Here is a 24,603-nt window from a genome sequence, read left to right as displayed (position 1 = left end):
ATAGGTGCCGATGTTCTTAAAGATAGGTTCATTTACTCTACTGGAATTGTCTCCTGCAGTCTTTTAGCTCATGAGTTTTGGTTGTGATCGTCAGTCCTTTCCATTATACCTCTCTGTTTCTGATAGAGAAGAAACACAAAGTAGGAATGTAACCGAAAACTTCTATAAATTGTAACAGTGCATGCATAATTATGTATTACAGCCTCTGTATAGGTTTCCTCATCATGGTCTATACTCTCATGGTTTCTAAAGCATTCTGTCACTGAAGTATTAATCTACAAGGGATGTTTAAGATGTGCTGCTTCTTTCTTTCCATAGACTGTCTCCTTACAACACAGAGTAAGGGCCTTTGATTTTGAGGGAATGGGTTCTAACACTTTCCTGTTTATTCCAACCATGGTGATTCTTTGCTCATGTACTTGTTGTTCTGAATCTCGCTCTTACAGGCATGCCCATGTATCTTACATATAGCTCACAGACCTGTAGATTCTTTTGTATATGAAGTCACCCAGAAGTTAGGCATAGTAGCTCTACTGCAGCAGCTCTGCCTTATGAAAGAACGTTTGGGGTGTTAAGGGGGTTAATATTTCTTTCCACCTATGCAGCTGTTTTCTGTACCATGCTGCTGAAACCCCGAGAAGTTATATTTGGCATATTGTGGAAAATACCAGTGACTGTATGAGCCTTGTCTACACTGTGGTGTCCAAAATCATAAATATGATGCTTCACTATTACACAGCTGGAAACTTTTTGATAATTTCATAAATCAGGAAACTGCTAAAACAGTTAAAACTGCTGAACAGTTTTAACAGTTAAACTGCTAAAGCAGACCAAGTGTTTTACCCTGGTGGTAAGAAAGGTGCTCACATTTTGGTGAGAAAAAGTTAGCTTGTTGCTCCTGGTTGATGTGAGATGAGGTGTGTCAGTAGACTGCTTAAATGCTGCAAAACATCCCAGCACATCATACTGTTAGTCATGATAGCTAGATTGCATTGCAATTGAACTACCCATGTACTAGAGTCTTCTCCCTTTGTCCAGCATTCTTGTACGAAATGTCAATTTGTATCTTACCTAACTCCAGTCTTATAAGATGAAATACTATATGTTGTTTCTGCACGCAGGAACAACCATTTTGGTAGTGGATAAAAAAATTGTTTGATGTTCTTAATTTTTAAAGCAAGAGTGATGCTTTTATTTCAGATTTCTTACGCTTCTTTTTATTTGAATATATGCAATATGTCCATAGCTATGTGCTTAATGTAGGTAAAACAAAGAAACTTCCCTACATTTGAAGATACTTGTTTTGGTGGAGAAAGATCTGTGTACTATGTAAACTTTTATTGTGTGCTTTTTGTGCTTCTACCTTGTTTCACAGCAGCCTAAATGCAGCTCCTGTTCCAGTTGCCGGGAAGAGAATTTTAACATCCTCCCATTGTTTGGTCACTATGTTAAAAATGCAGAGGGGATAGGGTTATATCCAATTGTAAATACATTCACTTTCTTTGTAAGGAATCTTAAAGATTTTATTTATGTCCGTGTCTGGTATAGGTAAATAAGCAATCACATCAGGACTTGAAAATGAAGAAGCAATGAAGTCTAGTTAGTACAAAGTTATTATTTGAGTTCCTTCTTGAACAAACATGCTGTCAGTGTTTAAATGAAATAGAGGTCTAAAAAAATAAATAGAGGTCCAAATGGTAAGTTTAAATATCATAGTGTTGTACTTTCACCTTGTCCAAAATAATTGTAAAAGTTCCCAGCTTTAGGAATTGCGGGGACAAGGGAGAGTAAAAACAGTGACAATAATTGCCCATGTTCTGAATACTAGTCTTGTTTTCAGTGGTGTTTGTAGTATTTTTGCCTAGATGAGAGCTGCAGGTGCAAGGAAATGACTTCAGATGTGAAACATTAATCAGTTTGCCTTTTTCCTTCATTTTGATTGCGTGCTCAGTATGTTTTTAATAGTAGTTTTTGTTTATTTTAGTCAAGTTAGTGACAGACAAGTAAAGCAAGTCTGGAATCTTTGAGAAGGATTAAAAAAAATTCCATTTTTCTTTTTGTGAGGGAATTCACTTACTAACTGCTTTGAATGAACTTTTTAAATAATAAATGGAGTGTTACTAAGTAGAAAGGAGTGCAAATGGCTGATATTCCTAACACAGTTAAATCTGTATTTCAGTTTGATATTGAAACAGGAGTACCTTGGGAATTCGAATTGCTTGCAGACTTCAATTTTCATGTATTTCTGTCTGCTATAATAATAACAACCTAGGGTCTGTAGTGTTCATCCAACAGTTGTAATTTGCTATGTTAAAATGACAGTCAATGAGGCAGTCTTTCAAAAAGATAGTAATTTATTCTATTCGTAAAAGTTTTGAAGGCAGATCTATGGATCCAAACCTACTGTGTATGTATCTATATCAACATGTTCCTGCACACCCAATTTGCATGGGCACATACCGTTATCATCACTTTATGAAATTGGTGTCTGCACACACAAACTGCCATTCAACTATTTGCTTGTAGAACTCATGTGACTAGAATTGGAAGTATAAGCATGCAGTGTGCATGTATTTTGATGTTTCAACCTCTAGAATCTTTTATTTAGGTACAAGTTTGATGAAAAAATTGTGTCTGCAGTTTGTCTCCAGCTGTTCCATGCCCATGCTTTAATGACCTGTGAGCTTGAGTGAACAACTGTTGTCATCAGTGGGGCATGGTGTGGACTCTGGTGCTGTCCCATCCACAGCAACCTCTGCGACAGGGGTCTTTGCTTTCTACACCCTCATGTGCTTGGAAAACAGAAATAGATGGGTCTGATTTACTCAGATTGAGTTAGTTTTCTGTTCCAATACTTGCACAAATGAACATTCTCCTACTGCTGTGCACTATAGAGTCTTCATTCACTTTCCTTATATGTATGAATTATGAAACAAACTACTACATGATCACGGTCCTTTTTTTTTTTTTTTTTTTTTTTTTTCCCCAGAGACCTTTGCCTAATTTATTTAGAATATGTGTTGCTCTCATATGAAGCAGCTGCTTGGTGTTTTGTTTGGTTTTCATAGGCACTTTATTTACCATTCAGCATGCTTTTCTTTTTGTTCAACTTTTAAAGCTTTAACAAGTGTAAGGCAATAAAAAAGACTGCTTCACTAGGTCAAACATGATAACCTGAGATTAACTGTGTTTAAAATGCTTATGTACATGATAACTGATTAATGTATGGATCAGTTGATTACACTGCACATTTTGAGAACCCATTGTGTTTGCATATAAAAATCTGACTAGATTTAGCCCATATTTCTATTTCAGTACAAGTATCTTGAAAGAAGGAACGTATAAAATATTGTGCTAAAGTATAATAAAGACTAGATTAGTAGAAGTCATTAACATGGTATAAGGCAAGATTTTTCTGGTGAGAAAGCTTTCTTTTTCTTTTTTTTTTCTGGTATACTTTTTCATAATGATATAAGATAAACTCTATTTTAAAGGACAGAGAGATCAGAATGAAGCAGGGTTAGAAATGGAACTGGAGAAACCAGCAGAGAGTAGCGAAGCTAAGAGGAGCCCAGATATTTTATAATCATGTATAATACAGATAAGTAATTCAGTTAATGTGTCACACATTTTAATGTCCAACAGTACGGTTGTATAAAAAAAAGTATCTTTTGTTATAATGTATCTCAAATATAAATATCTTAAAAGAAGCAGTAAGTTTTACACATTACTTGTCTTCTGTCAGGGATGTGACTTATATATCTGAATGTTTCCCATAGCTGCTGAACTTACTAAGTCTTGAGCCTTAATATTCAGCTGTGTGGTATCTTTTTGCATTTCCACTTCTGTTACTGTAGTCTCTCACTCCTAACCTAAAGTTTTTGTTTGCTTATCTTTCATTTAGCATCTTTCAAGGTTAAAATTACATAATAGCTTGTTACTCAATATCATTTGATAGGAGAAAAATTATTTAATTTTGACCGGAACAAACTGACAATGGAGCACTCCCAAAGCATGTGAGTTTTATTAACGCTGAATTACAACTCCAGCTTTTGTTTGATTTAGTGAGATACATTTTAAATAATCCGAGTCAAGTGCATTTTAACATGATTTTCTGCTGGATAGTCTTAAAGAGAGGTCAAAGAACAATTGAGGGCCCTATGTATACATAACATCTAGTTCCTCAGCTTTTTCTTAGGTACATATGTGTGTTCTTACATGTTTATACTTGTAAAACAAAAGGCATCTGTGTTTAATTTGAAATTTTAGGCAGTAGTATAGTGTTTTTAGTGGGCAGTGACAATTTGAGTAACTTCAGAACAAAATAAAACATTTCAATTGGGTTTGGAACAACATAGCCTCTGGTGTCAAAGTGTTAGAAGGCGTGTTCAAGCTGCATGCCTTCACTTCCCTGCCTGGGATCTAGTTTGAACCTGCCCATCAATACGGTAAGGAGTAATGCCAGTTCAGTTTAGCGAAACTGAACAGGCATTAGGGACAGTCAACATACTTTTTCCAGCTTATCTGGTCCATGAATGGACTTACCTCTTCTGACGTGTTCTGATGAGTACAAAGATGTTTCTTGTGAATGATCTGGGGCTCTGACAGAAACCCGTTTGCTAATATAGCTGGGGTCATTTAAGACTTAGTTATTCATGATGTACCTGAGAGGGTAAATTCAGTCTCATTAGTACAGATGATTTACTAAGACTGGTTTGTGTGAAAGCACTGGACTGTGAATTTGGGTGACTCAGGCAGGGATACCTTCCGGTGCTGTGCAACACAGGGATAATAACTCCAGTCAGAGAAATGCCGAGGCAGGGCCATCCAGGGGACTGATATCACCTTAAATATCCACAAGAAGATTTACCAGAAATCCTTGACAGATCCCCATATCCCTTGTTTGCCACAGTAGTTGGTCATTTTTCTTTAGGGAATTGCTAGTGATCTGAATGCAGTTCAATGGCATGGGGTAAATGGGCAACAAATTCTGCTTTTGGCTGGGGCTAGTCAGTGTCTCTGCTGCCTGGGGCTTAAGCTGTTAAACAGTCTGACTAATGATTGCTGCCTGATAATAGGACATATAGTTGGGGAGTCACACTTACTCTTGGTAGGAAGTTGTCATCTTTGGAGGGGCATTCTGGGCTTGTTACCAAAACCCCAAGAAAAGAATTTCAACATGTTGCTGATTTTGTTAAACAAAAGTCAGGAATATGGGGGGGGGATTACAAAGAAATATGATCCTAGGAAGGATGCTCATTATTTATTTTTCTGTCCAAAAGGGACAAAGAAATGTTTACCATTTAGTTTTGTAATTTACAAACTGCAGAACTAATAGGGATAGTTTAACTTTGAGTGGGTAACTTCTATAAGGAGTTGGATGTAAGTGCATTTGGAGTTTATTTGTTGCTAACTGAATGTCTTTTTAGATGTATCACTTTTAGTCACAAAATTGTCATTGCTCTTATGCATCCCATTTATATTTCAGAGAATTTAACTGAAAGTATCTGTTGGTCATAGGGTACTTGAAATATCTATATTTGAGTTTTTCATAAAGGGGATATAAAGGATATTAAAAATGTCTTTTAATAGAAGAGATAGCTGTCTAGTGCCTCAAAAAAGTTCAAGAGTAGGAATATGCTCATTGCTCAAGACAAGAACTGGAGTACTAATATAGCATCTTTAGTCATGAAATAAAAGGTTTTCTAGACCCAGATCTGTCTAGTTCAAGTTAACTTAATTCTTAAGGTTCTCAAAGTTACTTCTAGCAACCTACTTCTCAGTCATTGGGTCTCCACTTTTCTTTGCCTTTGACTCAGGTATACTACATGCATTAACATTGCAAAGAAAACTTCTTCTTGATCTCAGTTCTCAGTTTGTATCCAGATTTGATCTGCTCAGCAGCAGTCCAAAATTGCAGTTGAGGTGAAAATTGTTGACTTCAGTCTGGACTATGGTGAGGGCAGACAAGAGTCGTTAGGGAATTTAATTATGAGACTCGAAGCAAATCCTTAGCAAATGTGTGTGAACTCATTTTTCAAAGGCTTTTTCAGTTTGGCTAAATGTCAGCAAAATTCCACAAATGGCAGAATAACAGTTTCTTTATATAGGGAAAAGTTGTTTTCTAGCCTCTGGGTTTCCAGCCAGGGAACAACAGGAGTATGTAGGGAAGTGAGATTATTTAATCATATGAATATAAGACGGTTTGTTAATATGGCAGCACTTGGTGGCATGTGATTTCTAACTTATGTTTTCTTTTCTCACTTCATTGAATTACTTGCAACAAAGACAGAAAACAAACTAAAATTTAAGAGCTGACTCAGCATTTATTTATGATTACCCTGGTCACTCACAAGTCTTTGCTTCAAAGTGTAAAGTCAATAGAACCTTTTAAGAAATGGCATCAAAGCTTAAACAAAGCCACATTATTACGTAACTTTTCTCTCGGACACTTCACTTGGAACTTCTGAACTATTTAATCTGGTGAGGAAGAAAAAGTATCCTGAGGATAAAATTTCCCTCCAGATGATTGAAGATTGGCAAAATTACAAGCAACTAAAAAGTCAGACCTATAATGGGATGTGTCATGCAGACTTGATACAAAGCAAATGTTAAAAGTCATGCAAATATGAGGTAAGTGGTAGTTTGTTTTCCTACTCTGTTTTAGAGCATCAGAACAGAAGCAGTTAAAATAAGATAGAATAGATTAATTCTCATTTTAAGAAGGTGTGTAGAATGATGGTTACTGCCTTACTCTTAATAGATAAAATTCAAAAATGAAAAATGAAGACAGCTATAATCACAAAGGAGATGTTTAATTTCATAGTATAATATACAGGATCTAACCACCCTTCTAATACCAGAGGTATCTTCAAGTGTGCTATGGGATTGATTATAAAAAGTTGATGCCATTCAATCAGGGAATTCAGCTGCATTAATGTATACAGAGATGATGCAAACAGCATCAAGGATGACCACTTCAGTATTATTTTTCCACATTTTTTTAAACAACTCTAATGATGATCTTTTCATATTCTTTATTTCCATATAAGCTTACTCTGTACCTCCAGCAAAGGTACTACTTTCACAAGTAGAAGGTGACAGTAATTCTCTGTTTACATACAGAATAATGGTACAGAACTGCAAGTAGTAGTATGAAATAAGGAGATTTCACACTTTATCAACAATACACTATAGTTAGGACAGAGTAACTCTGGCAGTTAATGATGGCATTCTTGCCACAGAAACACAGCCCAGTGCTGTGTAATTTACCTTCTGTCATAAGCAAATTTTGCGACCACTGCAACACAGCATGAATCTCCCTTGTAATCTAAAGGAGGAAGGTTTAACCGTGTTACCAGTAGTTTCAGTTGTGCAATCATTCTTTCTTTGTCTCCCTAACAATGCCATAATCAGACAAAGAAACAGCATGTTTTGTTGAATACTGTGGCAGAGTCCCTAGATAAGTTTTCTGCCTTTTAGGAAACATTCTTCAAGACCTTAGATAGCAAGTACTTGCAACCAGAAATCAGCCTGCATTCATGTATTGCAGTGAGGAACATCATTAACCTATGAAAGTTGTCTCCACAAAGATTATATTAATAAAGTGGATGTATTATTTATGAAATAGCATATAAATGGATAATTCATATTAATAAATCCTCTTCTTATGAGATTGTTTAGAGAAGTGCATTGTGTCAAAGAGATTGTCATTAAAATTAGATCATGTGTAGTGTGCGGTGCCAGAGAATCTTTGAGTGATGTCAAGTGTAACTTTCTAAAGAGCTTAGCATACTGTTGTGATAATGTTGTGATAATATTGTGAGGATGATAGTAATGCTGTTACATTGCCATTTCAAAATCCATGAAGGAAATTAATTCTTTCTAAATCCATGAAGGAAATTCTAGTTACCTTTCTTTGAAGAATTTACTCCTTAGTTGGTCTGGTTGGCAGCAACATTCTGAATTTTGTGATTCTTCAGAATGAGGAGTAGGTGTGGTCTTCCAGTCAGGTATGTGCATTAAGGAAAAAAAAGCCTTATGTGATTATATAATTAAAAACAGTGTGATAACATAAGCACAATAGAGGGAGCACAAACACTCTTAATTCTGGTGTTTCTTAGCCTTTGAGTATGTGCATTGAAAGTTTTAAATATAGTTTGTGTGTTTTATAGATTAAATAAAAGGGAATGTGGGATTGTGTTAAAATAGCCAGAAGGCTTTTCAAGCCTATTTTCTTTCAATATTGACACTTCTTAATTTGAGCAGGTTGGAGAACTGACAAACATGATATTATATAAATAACTGAGCAGCATATCACCATAGTGGATATATAAACTTTCTTATCATTCTGTAATCTGCAGTCTTTAGAAATCCCTTGCTCACTAGCAGTGTAGACACAGAGTTATGTTTTCATAAACATATTAACTGTGGTGCTTTGTTCATTTTCCAGGATTTTCTTTGCATGCTGTTGGAAGACATCCCTGAACAAAAAGAGTAAGTGAGAACCAGTCTAGAAAAGTCAAAAAAGAAAGTAGAAATCAGATTGAAATATTGGCTGTGCTAGATGACACTAGTAGGATTTTGTTTAGTATTGTTCTGCTTGGTTTTTTTCAAGTGTGGGTGTGTAGCTTTCTCTGAAAATTCTCACACATATATTCACAAAAAAATATGAGACTCGCTGTGTTACTGCTGTGCCATGCTCCTCCCAAGCAGTGCCTTTAACTTGCATGTTAGGGCAGCATTGAGGTCCTGTGTTCACTGTGCGATCAGAAGTGCCAGGCCCAGCTGCCTGCTCAAACTAATCTGTGATCCTCCTGCGAGCTGCTTTTGGCACATGGCACCCTAGAGCAAGGAGGCCAGAGCTTTGCTGTGGATCTGGGAAAACAGAGAAGGTGGATTTTTCTCAAGCAGTAGTCTGCTACCATCCTCTCCTTGTCATACAGTGTTCCAAATGGAGAAGGATGGAAAATGCTAATGGAAATCCAGCCTGACATATCTTTCAAAATCCTCCTATGTGTACCTGTGACTGGCTGAAGATGATACAGCTAGTCTTTTTCAGAGCTTTGAATTCATCCCTGCTTATCCATTGTTTTGTTCTGTGTTACTACAGACTGTGCTACAATTGCAGGTTCTTTTGTAGTGGAGCTTTACATACTATAGTTTTTAAAAATAATGCATTCACTTGAAAAATCAAATTTTGGGGAGTAGGATTCCAAGTCTTCATAAATCTGGGTGAGTAGTTTGAGGGGAAAAAAAGATGTTCATAGATGTCAAATGTATTGAATTTTTTAGTGAAACACTTCTTAGAGGGTGAAGGACAAAAGCTGCTTCTCATTGAGATAATGTGTTTTGTGATATCATGAGTTTAGTTTGGGTGGTAAAATTTTCCAGTGATACAGTGTAGGATGATATTTTGTTTGTATCACTGGATATGAGTTTCCAGCCCAAATATATACAGGAATATTAAATGGAATAAGTGGTAAAGTGGATTATTTAATGGCATAATTATATGTTGATTTGTTAATAAAACCTATTTTCCTTCCTTTTTCCACTTGTGTTTCTCTGAAGTCCAAACCCAGTGCAAAGCATTATTTGAATACACATCTGATTTTCTGCCTAAAAATATGCCAAAATATTAAAACTTTCAATGAGACTAATGCAAAAGAAGTATGTCTCCATTTGCTTGTCACCACACTCCAGAATGTATGAACAAAATTTCAGATCTGTGGTAGTTCATTTTACAATCAGATATATAGCATATTTGAATTTATCTACTGCCAAAATTACCTTGAGTGCAGATATCAACAGAATGCCAAGAATAATAGAACATCTGGATATACAGAAGGCCTTTATTTATCTGCTACAAAGATGTTTTTTCATTCTTGAATGTACTTTGTTGCTAGTACAGAACTACAAGCCTGAAGTAAAAGCAAAGGAAGGAAGGAAAGATAAAAATGAAATATTTTTAGATATCATCTGCTGATGAGTGCTTTTTTGCACAAAGTTTCAGTCATAGGAATGAAATTCATTTAAGGATTAGAGCAACAAAATTCTTTGTAGTACACAAAACCTCCCAGACTTGTGCAATTCTACCAAGTAAAATTTTAATGTTTAAACTAGATGCTTCTTACTTGAAAAGTACTAAGCACTCTCAAATACAGAAGTTCGTAATGGAGGCTGGACCTAATCATTCAAAAAAAAGAAGAAAAGACAAAGTAGTAGTAGGGAATCAACCCAAATCCTGCCCTCAGCTGTGGCAATAGAAGCAAACTAGTGTAGCTAGGAGTAGAATTTGGCTTATGGGAGAATTTTGTAATGAAAATAGGATTAACAGTGGCAGAAAGCAATCATACAACATGTGGTAATGTTCTATAATTATTACATTGGAGTAATGCAATATTAGCTTTCTGCTATTGGATACAGCAGACTATAGCTATAAGATTCTCACTCTTGCAGTACTTAATGCCTTTAGTCTTTACTTACAGGAGATTATTTTTCTTACATTCCCAGCAATGAGCAGTTCCAAGATACAGACGTAACTTCTTAAGTGGCAATCACTGATTTCTGCTGCCTTCTGTACTCAGAGGAGGATGATTATATGCCTAGTTTACAGGGCTACTTCACTTGCTGCTGTGACTCAATTTTAATGGCATGTTAGTTGTAGGAATCCATTCTGCAAGGCAGGATCCTTCTGTTTCTGGACTGCGGCTGAATGCTGACATCAGACAGGCCTAGCACTACCTTCTGGTCCTTTAAAATTTCCTAACTTGCCCTTAAGGCAGATTATTTCTGTGTGTGAAGGGCTAATGGCAAGGACAAATAAATATCATTATCCTTCTCTGTTTTCAAAACCTTTAAAAAAATAACATGCACTGACTATAGTCTCACATTATCTTGGCCTTTCTGTGGAAAATCTACAGTATTTCCCACCTGTAACTGAAGCTTATTTCCTCATATTTAATTTGAAACTTTACTACATTAAAAAAGAACAACAAACTCAACCAAACAACAACAAAAGACCCTCTTATGTGTCTGTATATCACACTGCCCAAGATTTGATAAAACTCACAGTGGTTCTGTTCTCCAAAAGGCTTACTACACCCATAGTCTTTGCTGTAAATTGATCCTCTTCACATCTGCCCAGCATGTGAGCTGTGCAAAGCCTCCTTGTTTTAAGGCCCTGTAGCAGAGGGTGAGTTTCACCAGCCTCAGATAAATCAGTCTTAGCTGCTTGTGCTCTGTACAACCGCAGATTTTTTTGAGTAGGTCAGTTCTGTTCTCTGGGGTTTCTGGTGGTATTTTTTTGTTAATTGTACTTAATAAAATAAATATACTAATAAAGCTATGGTTTTAATAATGCACGATAGACAAAGGAGAGCTTGTGTTACAGCTCTGCTATTCCTACTAACGCAGACTTATTAACCACATTCCTTGAATGTCTTCATAAATTGTCAGTTAAGTGTTAAAATAATGTTAAAATGATGCTGCAATTTCAAACTACTCGGATATAGCAATATGTGTGTCTCTTTCATATGTGCTTCCTTTGATACATTGTCATGAATCTCGTGATTTTGATTGAGACAAACATCTGGTAGGCACCTAACTCCTGAAGCAAATAATTGGGAAAGATTTTTCCCAGTCTTTTTGATTTCTCCATTTTTTTGGTAAGCCAAAATATATATATGCTGGACGAAACCCAAATGAAGTCTCATCTGCAGGAACCTATAGCTAGTTGACAGAATTACTAAGTAGTCACTAGTCTTTGATTTGCACTAACTCCGTATTAACTGGAATAGCTTACTTTGAAAATGATTGTGTATGAATGTATATATACAGATGAAGCAAATATGCCCACTGAAGTATTTTTAGTTGTATATGGCAGACATTTTATGTTCCTTTACAAAAAAAAGGTTGCACACTTTCATGTGCACTGTTCATTTGCTGCAACACCTTATTCTAAAAGTGGTTTCTTTTTGATTGAGGAATTAAGTGGGCTTATGATAAAGTTTGTAGTGTGCTGTGGGGCCTTGTGCAATGAAAACTTGATATATTGGCATCTTTTATAATGCTAGTTTTCAGATTATCATTAATGTTAGTACTTTACAGAGCTTGCTCTGAAGCATTGAATCTGGCCGTGAACAGTATGTATGTATATTAGATCATTCTTAGACTGATTGGTTTATCATGTAAACAAATAGGCAAGGGATGAGATGATGGATGTAATAGTATTCTCATTTTACAGTAGGGAACTGTAGTACAAAGCAACTGAAGAATTTATCCAGCCTTGTAAAAGGCTGTTATATTCCCTATCAATTGAACCCAGATCCCACAGTCCAATACAGTACCTTAACTAGAAGGCCATTCAGGAAATCACATACACCAAAGTTCTTACAGATGCTTTACTGCAACATAAGCACGTTGTAAACGCCCTTTCTGAATATGGATGCTTTACTGAACTGCAGCCTCAATAAATATTAGGCCCTGTGTCTTTAGGACATTAGTCTTGAAATAGCAGTCTGTGATCTACTTTTTGGGCCTGATCTGAAGCCCAAGTTAGTGGAAACCTTTCCAAGGACTTCACAGTTCTTCAGTGTCCACTTTCACACTTCACATTCAGAGTAGATCTTTGCAATACTCAGCACATTACTAATATATTTGGGGAAAAAAATAGTGAATGCCTCTAAACCGCTAAAATGCTTTTTCGGATGGTGCCACAAAGAATGTCCTACGTTGGAATAAAAAAAGGTATGTACAAGTACAAACAAGACTGCCTATGGTCATGTGACAGGTGTTTAGCAGAAACTGAGGGTGCTGCAGGCAGAGAAACTGTAGCATTGTTGTCTTTGCCCTTGAGAAAAATGTCAAAGTTTCAGGAGAGGCTGAGCAATTTATTAGTGGTGGTTCTGCCTGGATTAGTGGGGTGTTAGAACAGCGCAACCCCTCTCAGTGTCAGAAGCTCATTTCAAAGACAGAGTTTTGATTTGAGCTGTTGTTGGCTTAAAAAGCAATAGAGGGTATATTAAAGGCGCTACATAGCAAATGTAGCATAGATTACTTTGCATAGCTTTTTTATTTCTGAGGAAATCTCACACTTTAGAGGGGAAAAAAGGACAAACTGGCATCGTGAAGCTGTGTTTCTTATTCCTAGATCAGACAGATAAGAGTATTTTTCCTTAGCTGCTAGCTCTGTTTCAGCATTGGAACACTTACGATGTTTTGATTCATGCAATAACAAATTAAAAATTGTTATTCTGATTATGCTGCTTGAGACAGAATAAATGGTATGATCCACCTGATCTACTTTTGATTATATAAAGTGTGGGTGCCCAGTTTTAAGTTAGTTGTGTATGTGCTCTCTATAGTAACCAGACAGAAATAAGAAAAAACATCTTATCCCAAGGAAGGTGAATTGACCGACTGAAATACTTCTCTTTCTCTCCATTCCCCATGGAAGGGCCTCAGCTAACTAACTTAGACTAGACACGAATTTTTAGAGCACTGTGGTAAGGTGAAGGTAATTATAGCCTGAAGGATATAGCAGTCAAACGCTCTGAATTTAATAATTTTGCACAAATAACAGGGTACTACTAAAACCTGACCAAATCTGGATGTTAAGAAATTACTGTGATAAATGTGAATGTTGAACACTACCAATGGTGTATATGTTCAGTTATATGCAGAAAATTGATTTTCATTGTGATCAGACATGCAGAATGATAATTTCCTGAAAATTCAGAATCCTGGCCATGTAGAAATGCTTCTGCTTCACTGCTGCAATTATTTGAACCCATGATCTGAGGGAAATTTTTGTTCATCTGTGACAGTCTACAGTCTCCTAATGTTACAAGAGATAGTTTGACATTTCAGATTTAGTGATTGGGAAGATTTCTTTGTCTCCATGGGAATTATTCTCCCTTCTGGGTCTTTTAAAGTCACCTTAGCCAGGCTGATATGTCATCTCTTACTTGGAAAGACATAGCTGAAGTAAAGTTTGGACCTAAATTACTTGAAAATTAAGCCTCTTTGGCCTGCACTTTAAGATGATTGATCAAAACCTGAAGAAAACTATTAATAGAAATTGAAAGCATGTATATATGGCTTTATTGTCATTATAATATGTTATTTTCCTTTAATCTGTCACTTGTGATTTTCATTATGATGCTGTAGCCCATGTATGCAAGCATATTTTAGTAGCTGAATGACATAGGGCAGTATTTGTAAGACAAGATTTTGTTATGGTAAATTGGACAAGCATATAAAACCAGATTGCCTATTTTTGCATATACTGTTGAACAATTACTCAATAAGAAGCCAGCTGACTCTCCATTTTGATCAGATTCTCCCACCCCTAATTCACATTGGCAGAATTTTATTCTTTTAGGTAGACCTGCTCATTTTAATGAACCTCCTTCAGAATACTGCTCAGTGTGAATAGGGATAGCAGATCTCCCACCACAGTTGTGTAGAGTAGAGGTTGTAGCTGTTAATTCTACCTCAAAGGAATGCTAACACATAGTTCTGCTTGGAGATGGAGGGTAAATTTTTCATCTTGGATTCAACAAGGATAAGAATATCTAACTCAGACTATAAGTCATATCTGAGAAGTGCTGTTGTTACACCTGATAATATCAGTAATTTAACACAGATAATTCCAAACAAAACTAGCCAAGTTAAAAAAGGTCATAACTATAAACAGTAAACACAGCAAAATTTTTCCTCTATGAGCGTGTTCAAGAGTCATCCACTAACATATTGCTTGACTGCTTTTGAGACTCCATAAGCTCTCTAAGCCTTAGTTTTCCAATTTGCATGTCAGGCATGACAGTGATTGATCATTCTGCCATTGGCATAGCAACAGTTAATACATAAAGGTGTTTAAAAATCATTCAGTAAAAATGATTGATTCACTTATTCAGCAGAAGTCCTTCTTAGTCACTGATACAGTCCATAAATAAACCACCTTTAGGGTCAGAATTTTGAGCACAGTCATGTCAGATATTGGTGGAAAAAAACCCCCAACTTCTTTGTCATGTAATTCAAATTAAAATAGTATTGGGTTGCTTGCCTTCCTGTTTCAGAGCTTTTAAATGGCTGGTTTTTTTATGAATGCTTTGTTGGTTATGGGTCTACATTACATATGTGAAGGTAGCTGCAAGTATTAGAACAAGTCTTGCCAAGGCATTACCACGCACAGGACTATGCACATCTGCTTCTCAGAATATTTAGAGGCCTTACTCAAATTCCTTTTTTCAGTACTGGTATAGTGCATGGACAATGCAATTTGTAAAAAAATTTTTTTTAATTTAACTTGGCTTCCCTGCAAGTTGGGAAGTCTACAACCAGAGTTGAAATTAATGCAACAGAAGTTAGAGAAGTAGAAGGGGAAATAGAATTTCTGAATTTGCAAATACTTATGCATGTGGTTATTTTAGTCTCACACAGCTTGATCATGACAAACTATTTCCTTTTTTTGGAGCTTCAGACTATTCTATGACTTCACTGTGAATGTTATCAGGATATAAAGAAACTGGAGAAAAGATGAAACTAAATGTGTTAGATACTTGATAACTTTGAGGATTAATATCTATCAGTGCTTTTTAAAACCCGAAAGTTTAAGGCAGTTTGTATTTAATTTCATTTTCTTTAGTATTTTATCTTTACTTTTAGGCTGCTTCTGTAACAAAATACTGATTTTGAATGTCTGCAGCTAAATTTACTTGCCTGTGATTATTTTTTTCTGTAAAAGAAACAAAAATCCACTCAACAAGAAGCAGGGTACCTGTTCATACTTTACATGCTTCATAAATGCAGTTTACCGTCTTACACTCTCTGTCCATCCTCATAAGCACTGAATTTATCATTTGAGTTTTAAGCTCACAAAATCTGAGCTGTCTTTAATTTACTTATATCACCCTCTGATGATGATATACATTAAAAAACCAAGAATGTAGCACCACTGTGGTACAACCACTACTTAGAATTCAGGGTTTTTCTCAGCTTCTAAAGGGTTAATTTTCATGTGGAAAAGTTGATATGTCTGTGTGTGTCTTTTAATTTATTTTTTTTTTTTTGTTAAGGTCTGGGTTAACTGTAGAAAGTATCTTCCAGAATTGGCTTGACACTTCCGGAATACCAAAGGTAAATACAAAATACGAGTTATTTCTGGAGTCTTGTATTTCTCATTACATCTTATTTAAATCATTACCTGTACTGGGTCTGGCTGAGCTGGAATTGGTTTTCCCCTACAGCAGCCCTCACGGTGCTGTGTTTTATGCTGGAGCTGTCAGGGTGTTGGTAGCACCCTGGTGTTGTGGCTGCTGCTGAACAGTGCTTACACAGCACCAAGGCTCCTTCTGATATTTTCCCCAGTGGGACGGGGTGGGCAAGATCTTGGGAGGGGACACAGCCAGGACAGCTGACCTGAACCGACCAAAGGGATATACCAGACCATGTGATGTCTGCTCAGTATAAAGCTGGGAGAAAGGAGGAAGGGGGTGGTGTCACCCTTGGTCCTCCATGGCAATCACTACGTGTATCAGAGCCCTGCTCCTGAGAAGGCCCAACACCGCCTCTTCATGGGAAGGAGAGAATAAATCTGTTTTCTTTTGCTTCCATGTGTGGACCTTTGCTTCACTTTGCTTATATTAAAACTGCTTTTGTTTTACCCACAAGGGTTGGTCTATCTTATTTTCTTCCCCCTCTTTGCCCTGTTGAGAAAACAAGGGGAAAGGGGAGGAAGTGATAGAGCGACTTGGTGGGTACCTGGCATTTAGCCAAGGTCAAACCATCACATTACCTGAACTTATAACAGGTATGGTTTTAAATAAACAGTTTTGATGATGACTGCTTTCCACATCTTCATACGTGTTTAGCTTTTAACAGTTGCAAGTTTTTGCTTCTATTGTCATCTCAACAAACCTGCCAAAGGGCAAATCTTACAAAAGTTATCCTGTTGTTTAATACTGTAGTCACATGGAAGTATGCTTTACAGTATAGTTGTGGACTCTACTAAATGTAAGGAGCATTGTTCACATCTATCAGTATATTAATTACTTGAAAGCCATACTGAAAGCAGTAACTAAATGTTAAATTATCTGTACTTTGATATTTTGTGAATACTGTGACTTGCTCATGAATCTGCTGCATGGGTAACATATTTCAGTGGTGTTCTCTATTGCAGTTGAGACTGAGCACTATTTTCTGTTGTTAAATACTAAAAGCTTTTAATATTAATCTTTTAAATTTTGTGAACTGAAAATGCTTAGTTGTGTCTGTGCTGTGTGAAGGCTCTGATTATTTGTTTTGGTCCAAAACCACTGTTGCTAATTGACTCAGCTTTGGCCAGAGGTGGGTCTGACTTGGAGCTGGGGGAGCTTTGAGAAGCTTCTCACCAGGGCTGCTGTTGTTGCTCCTTCCCCCACTACCAAAAACCCCTGCCAAACAAACCCAGCACAGAACATCAGCATGCTGACCTCTTCCCTCTCTCTCATCCCTCAGTAACCTTTTTGATGATTTACCCTTGTTGCCTTCAGCACTTCTCAGGCTCTCATGGGAACTAGTTTCCACTTTATTGAAAGCACTGGAGGAGTTGTCATTCAGTGAATAGGAAACCTGGTTTCCTTTGTGCTTTATTAAATCATTTGGGGAGCCCTTATTCCTGAAATCAAGACTGTAGATGTTACTTAGTAGCTCTCAATACATTAGTATCAATAAATATGACTGTATTTAGTGACTACAGAAATATAAATCTATTCACGTGCCATAGAAGAGCTGATATTGAAACCTCCTTAAAAAGTATTTAGACATTCTAAATATGATGAATCTATTTGAAGGCACACAGACCACCTTCTTACATGCAGGTCATCTACCTGCACCATAAACAGCAGCCCAGGAATGCCACAGAACTGACTTATTCTCTCTCATGGGTTGCCAGGTGAGTGGACTAGGGTGTGCATAGAGGAAGGTTTCTTCTGGCTCCTTTGGGCAAAGTCTTATGGCTGAGTCAGACAGTCAAGCAGTGCAAGCAGTATGAGGTACAGAGCATCCATTGCAGGTGACTATCTTTCCTGAGTACTGACACAACTGAAAAGCAGCTGGTGAATCTCTGCTCCAAAGATTTCCCAAAGGCAGAGAAGCAGCATCCTGCACCCTACACAGGATTCAGCAACTTTTTGCTTATCACCCTTATTTTGCTGACTGTACTGCAGAGTTCTGTAGTATGATAGTTAAAGTCATTCTTAATCTGGCATACCTGTTCTTAGAGGGACAGAATGTATTTCTTAGTGGTTTAGTAGACACCTATGAGAAATTACTTGATTAAGAATTTAAACTTTTTAAATGTACAAAAATTATCTAAGACTGCACTGCATTTGGAGAGGAAACTTCATTACTGAAGAGGTGATCCTCTGTAATGGGGTTGGGAAATATGCATTGTGCTGTCCATTATGGAAATCAAGTCAGAACATGGTTCCTTTATATCTCTCCCATATGAGAATTTTTATATTTTAGAGTGGCTGTGGTTGTTTCTGTGGCATTTTTTATTTCTGTGTTTTGGTGGGTTTTGCTAAGGAAATTCATGTCACCCATTGACTACAAAGAAAATTCACCACTTGTGGTTCATTTACAGCATTAGCTACCATAGTGTTTTTAAGAATTTTCTTCCATGGTTATATCCAAATCTATCACCTATACACAACTGATACTCTCTAAAATTTGATAGCAACATGGTCACTTAAAAACAGAGTTCACTGTCTTCACAACAGTGTCTTGCTAAAGGACACTGAAAGGGTACTTGTGCAAAAGATGGATGAGGGTAAATACTTTCCACTCCCCAGACTACTGAAGTGTTACTTACCATCTTCTTTCCCATAGAGGAATTAGCATTTTGTATTTTTCACAGTTATATGTCATGGCAACTGTCTAACTGAAGATCCTATATTCCTTTACCTGTGCTTTGTTACATTTGCCATTCCAACTCTGTCCAGGGAATCACATATATATATATACCACTTTATACTTGCAACTTATAACTACTGAAGCTTTAACGTTTGTCAATTTCTGTTACCATTTCACTCTTGGAAAAGTAATTTGGTCTGTTCTAAATATTGGGCTAGTTTCTGGGCATGTGCGTGTAACAGCAGTAATAAAGAATAACAACGTAAGGGAGTTGTAATACTGATAAATAAAACCAGAATTTGGCCTGTTGCTATGAAAAAATCATTCTGTGTGCCAAGTTACATTTCCAAACTTGGTATTTTCCAAAGCATTAAAGTTAATGTTATAAAAAAGGGTGTGTGGTAATGACAGGCCAATTCTTCCTTACATGGAAGAGTGCCATAGCGCAGTGGTTGTCTTCAGGCTTGCTGTGCAGGAAGGCTTTCTCACACACAAAATAAGGAGCATAAGAGATGAAAAGCAAGCATTTCTTAAATAAAAGCTTTCATGAGAATATTTTTCTCGGAACACACCATGGTGGTGTTGAATAAAGTGAAGCATATTGTGTTGTTGAAAATGCCTTTTATCAAATCAAGCAACCTTCACCATGTCCTTCTGTTTCAGAAGTGACTCACTAGGGGATTATAACAATTTTTCAGCATGTGCAAGTAGTAATGACTTAACACCACTAACTTTAGTCAATGAGTTAAGCTGGCAAGGAGTAGAATCAGAACAAAATGGCATTTAGAGCTGGAAAACACCTGTGAAACCACTTAAATCCACTTCATCCCTGCTGCTGCTGATTTGTTCTCTTAAATTACAGTTTCTGTTGTGTCTTTCAGTCTGTGTAATGTTCAATTAGTGTTTAAGACTAGAAGACCATATGCTTCTTGAGGAAGATTTTCTCAGTTCTGCACACACTTATCTTTGTGATATATTGCCCAGTCACTCTTACCTGAATTTCTTATTCTACTTTAGAAAATTAAGCTTTTAAAAATATGCTTAAAATCTTTCCCCATTTTGAACTCTGTTGTACACTGTTTAATTGAGAAGTAGACCAACATTAGGTTGTCTCTGCATCTCATGAACTCCTGCATGTAATTTTTTAACTCATTTCAGTTTCACCACCTTTTCTTTTGCTTCTGAAACTGCAGTTTCATAGCATACTATTATTTACTGGTAAACTGTCTGTCTTCAGTGTTCCTTGGGTGTGAATTTCATTTGGTACCTTGTGTTATGAAAATGATCTTCTGCAGATTCATTCTTCAGTTAAAAAAAAAAAGGAGGGGGGAGAGAGGAAAAAAAGGGAAAAAAAAAAAGTAGTTGGCCTGCTCCTTTATCGTGTTTAGTTTCCAACATATCCTATAGTGTAATCTACAAGTCATATGTGATCACACAGCTGCAAGCACTAGGATAAACACACCAAACATCCCATCAAAATTACGAAAAAATTGCACAAGGTGGTAGCGCTGCTGTATCCTTCTCCTAGTCCCTTTTGCTAGTTTAACATCCTGTTAAATCTTCATTCTTATCTACAGTTCTACCTTAAGCAGTATTTCCTGTTAAAGTAGGTACTGCCAAGATATATTTCAGAGTATGTACAACTCATAGTGTATATTGTGAGAATATTAATCCATGCTTTCTAATTCTGAATGAACATTGGAATACAGCTTCATGTTACAGTACTAAGAATTTTGCCATTTAAAAAGGATTCATATTTATTCCTCTCACTGCTTTTTGTTACTGTAGTAAAGCAGTATTTTAAGCTCCACCTACTGATGTTATTTGTAAATCATCTACATTTCTGGAAGTACACAGTCAAAAAGAAATTCCAGGGGTGAATATTCACTTATTCATAGTATTTCTGGGTTTTGGACTGTCCTACTTGAAGGAGAAATGGATTGGAAAGGAAACTTGTAGCAAAACTATTAAAAACTTTGAACTGAAATACAATTTGTAAAGGGTTCTAAATCAATGCAAGTAACATTTCTGTGGTTTCTTAAATTTTAGGAGGATGTTACAGCAGCAGATCATGTACTTAATATGATTTATGATAAAGCAGTTTGTTGTTAATAAGGTTTCTGGCTTTTGCCCCAGTTACAAGCATTCTAGATTTCCTCTTTGCTTTGACTAAGACAAAAATGCAGATAGCTCTACAAGAGAATGTGTCACAGAGTAGTGGTCAGAGTATAGTCAATTACTAACCAACCACATTCAAACATTTTTTAAAAGAATGCTCTTACTAATCTTCTGGATTACCTTTAGCAGTTGTTCACCCAAGTTTTAGAGAGAGTACTAGAAAACTTTTCCAGCAGAAAAATCACTCTTACTGAATCACAGTGTAACTTAAGGCTTAGGTTTATTAACACTTGATATTTCTTATCATTGTTAGTCATGCCTTATCTTACAATTTTTCTGTCTGGATGTACGTAATAAATGCATATTGGTGAATGACAACATGGAGACAGTAAACAGCTAAATCCTTATTGTTTGTTGAGATATAGTAAATTTGTAGGCATTGGCATTGAGAATGACCTGTTGAGTAGGAAAATCTCATTCAAGTTTGTGATTTGGGGAAGAAATAGGGAAGGGGCTATGAAAAGGTATAATTTTCTTCCTTATTTAATAAAGTTTAACAGTGACTCTGTTCGGTTTATTTCAAAGTTGGTATTAAGTATTAGTCACAAGAATAACATGCTGCTGTGTAAATACTGAAGTTTTCTACTTATCCTTTGATTTTTTTTTTATTTGAACATGGAGACTTTTGTGTGTATTTTAACATCAGTGCAGAGAATACAACTGATTTGATAGTTGAATTCTAATGAGTTGATATTTGAGAAATAATCTGAAGAAAGTGTAACTGTTACTTTAAGTACTTGTACATGGAAAGCGTACTTTGAAGAACAGACACTTCTCAAGAAAAATTGTATTGTTTTTATATTAGCAAGCATACAAATTAGAAGATGAAAAGATCTTTCCGACGTCCTCAAATTTAAATGAGCATAGGTCAACAATATAAATTGATTAAAGTCTTCTTTAATGGTAACAAATCACAATAAGAAAACAGTTTTTGAATACAAATCATTAGTGCTGTCTTTTTTCTGAAATTAGCAGCTATACTTGTCAACATTGCATTCCCATTTCCTTAGAAGAGAAGATGGGATTTTGGAAAATATAAAAACGTAATCAAGCAATGTGTAGTGTGTACACTGTAGTGTGCATAAATGTCAAATTAATCGTGACAAGAAACAAGTCGAGACAGATTGCACAGACTTTCTCTCTGATAACTCTTTGAAAGATGTTTTAGAAAAAGACTATCCATCTGAAAGTCTTTCTAGATAGACCATATTGTACAGAGAATTTAATATTTTGTTTGTAGCAAACTATCAAATAAGCTGTAAGGTCTGTTATTATTTAAATAGATCCTGTATTGATCTAAAGAAGGTTATTGGCATAAAATGGCTTTGTTTTAGGCATTCCTGTTTAGCCATTCCTATAAATTGTACTTAAGATACTGCTAAGCAAGACACAACAGTATTATTTTTGTTTGTTGAATAGTGCAAAAATTCAAGAAAATTGCTTATATAAAATGATACATCTTTAAATGTCAGTAAGGACCCGTATTTATTTCAGAGCTTTTCAAGTTCAGGCATGGTTTAGAGTATCATTATAGTTTTGAAGAGTTTGGGGTAAATTTCTTTCACATTGCATGTGATTGCTGATTTTAGGAGAAAAACACAGACATTCAAGATCAGAATAGCATTGTTACGAATTATTGTGTGATCACATTCTAAAATTGGAAAACATGTTGCCTCAGGTTAGACAGCCACGTAGCTCTGAGTAACTTGGCGTCTAAGTTGAATGTATATGTTAATTTTTAAATGCGAGATTTGAAATAATGGCCATAACATTTCAGTGCCTGTGTTCTAATCTCTGAAAGTGAAGTTTAAAACAGAGTTTTAGGAGTCTTAATTTAGCCAGTAACCGAATAATTGAGAAAAAAATGCTTTTTGAGATTTTCAGCTGGGACTGTGAGTCTGCATAAAGGCTGAGGAGGATACTTCACTGGATTTAGTTTAAGACCTGGTAAAACATCGGCTTGTCTCTCCAGTCAAAAGCTAGATTTTCACAAATTATTTTCTGTTTTTCTTCAGGCTACCTCTCAGTATTGTACATATCTAGCTCAGAGGTACAGTAGTAGTATAGTAAAGCTGCACAAGTAATAGCTTGTTCAAGAAGTTGAAGTGCATTTGAAAAAATGTTCCACTTCTGAAATAATTGTGGACTGGATTCCACACGTTTGTTCATCAGAATGTCTTTTAAGTTTAATAAGTCTCAAGCAGTTATTCTCATTCCCTTTTCCTATTAATTGCATCGCTGAACATAAAAGCTGTGTTATGTGCAGAATGACTGAGCTTATCCCTACTAGAAAGGAGTTATGTTTGGTATCTAAAGAACAATAACAGTTTGCTGCCTGGCTAACCAATACTGGATCAAGTACACATTCCCAAGCTCCCAGTCGCCCACCTACATGTGCAGGGGTTGAAACATAGCAGAGAGAGGGAGGACAGGTCCTCTTTCACACAAAAATGTTGAATTGAGACTTACCTAATCAGGCCACAGCTGGGCTTGCATAGCAATAAATATTGATTTTAATTTGTAAAAACATCCAAAGAAAAGCACAGAATTTAGCAATCAATTAATTTTTAGCCTGTCCATTGTTTTCTTTACCCAGTGGAAACAACCCGTAAATGTTTAAAATATTTTTTGTGCTACCTTGCAAGAAAAGCTTTTCTATATTAACTGGGAGAGAGGAGCCTTGAAAATGGCTGAAATCTCTCCAGTTTGGAGTCCCTTATAAGTATTTTCAGTGCATTGGACACAGGATATCCAATAATGAGAAATCAAATGCTTCTTTAGGAAATAAAGTCTTTTTAGTGCAGGAGGATAGATAGTTGGGTATGAAGCTGACAAAAAAATGTTATGTGACGGGAACAAGTTGTCACCTTCCCTCGCCAGTGGTCTAGGGTTTGTAAAAGAAACACACATTTTACTTCCTGGAAAATTTCCATTTTCTAGGCTTTTAGAAAGACATCTTTCTCATTGGAAGGAATGAATATGTTGGGAAGATGTAGTTCATGCATGTGTATAAACAGATACCATGTAGCTGAAGTCCATGTAGCCCTCTGTAATGCTGACCCAAGAAACTGTGACCTGCTGATTCATGCAGTGGTCCAGTCAGAAACTCAAAGTGATCCCGAGCATTTAGATCCTGTCATTGTTTTCCAAGCTGGCTAGAGTTGGCGATGGAAGCTCTTGCTTTTGAGCCCAACAGTTTTTTCACACATTCTGCAGAAACACTGACCTGCTGAAGTACTTCTAGAGAACAGATGGTAACAACGTTTGTGTAATGGTCTTCCTTCCATCTCTATCAATTCTCTTTCACAAAAGTTGATAGGAGCAATGTCAAAATCTTTCCCAGTTTATCTTGCCTTCAGTCATTCCCTTTTAATTTAGCAGTGCTTCATAGCCAGACAGAAGATAAAGATGATGATCACCTTCTGTTTAATTGTGGAGGAAGTAAGTGATTCTTCTAAAACTCATTCAGAATGGAATGTTTTTCCAGGATGCTTCAACTATTCTGCGTACTCCCTTCTAAGCCTACAG

The 24,603-nt window shown here is 36.3% G+C and overlaps 1 protein-coding gene across 9 annotated transcripts in view; it reads left to right on the top strand.

Annotated features, from left to right (window-relative positions):
- Positions 1–24,603, top strand: part of AOPEP (aminopeptidase O (putative)) — a 198,357-nt gene that overhangs the window by 88,836 nt on the left and 84,918 nt on the right. For all 9 annotated transcript variants that reach the window (XR_012635630.1, XR_012635631.1, XR_012635632.1 and 6 more), the window contains exons 11-12: positions 8,453–8,496; positions 16,080–16,140. Coding sequence is in view for 6 of the 9 variants with exons in the window: in XM_074932976.1 (XP_074789077.1) it covers positions 8,453–8,496; positions 16,080–16,140 (105 nt within the window). In the remaining 3 variants the exon portion in view is untranslated. The remainder of the gene's footprint in view (positions 1–8,452; positions 8,497–16,079; positions 16,141–24,603) is intronic.

Source organism: Athene noctua, chromosome Z, assembly GCF_965140245.1.
Source record: "Athene noctua chromosome Z, bAthNoc1.hap1.1, whole genome shotgun sequence".
Lineage (NCBI taxonomy): Eukaryota > Metazoa > Chordata > Aves > Strigiformes > Strigidae > Athene > Athene noctua.
The sequence above is the reverse complement of the archived record's forward strand: the minus strand, read 5'-3'. Positions and strand labels throughout refer to the sequence as shown.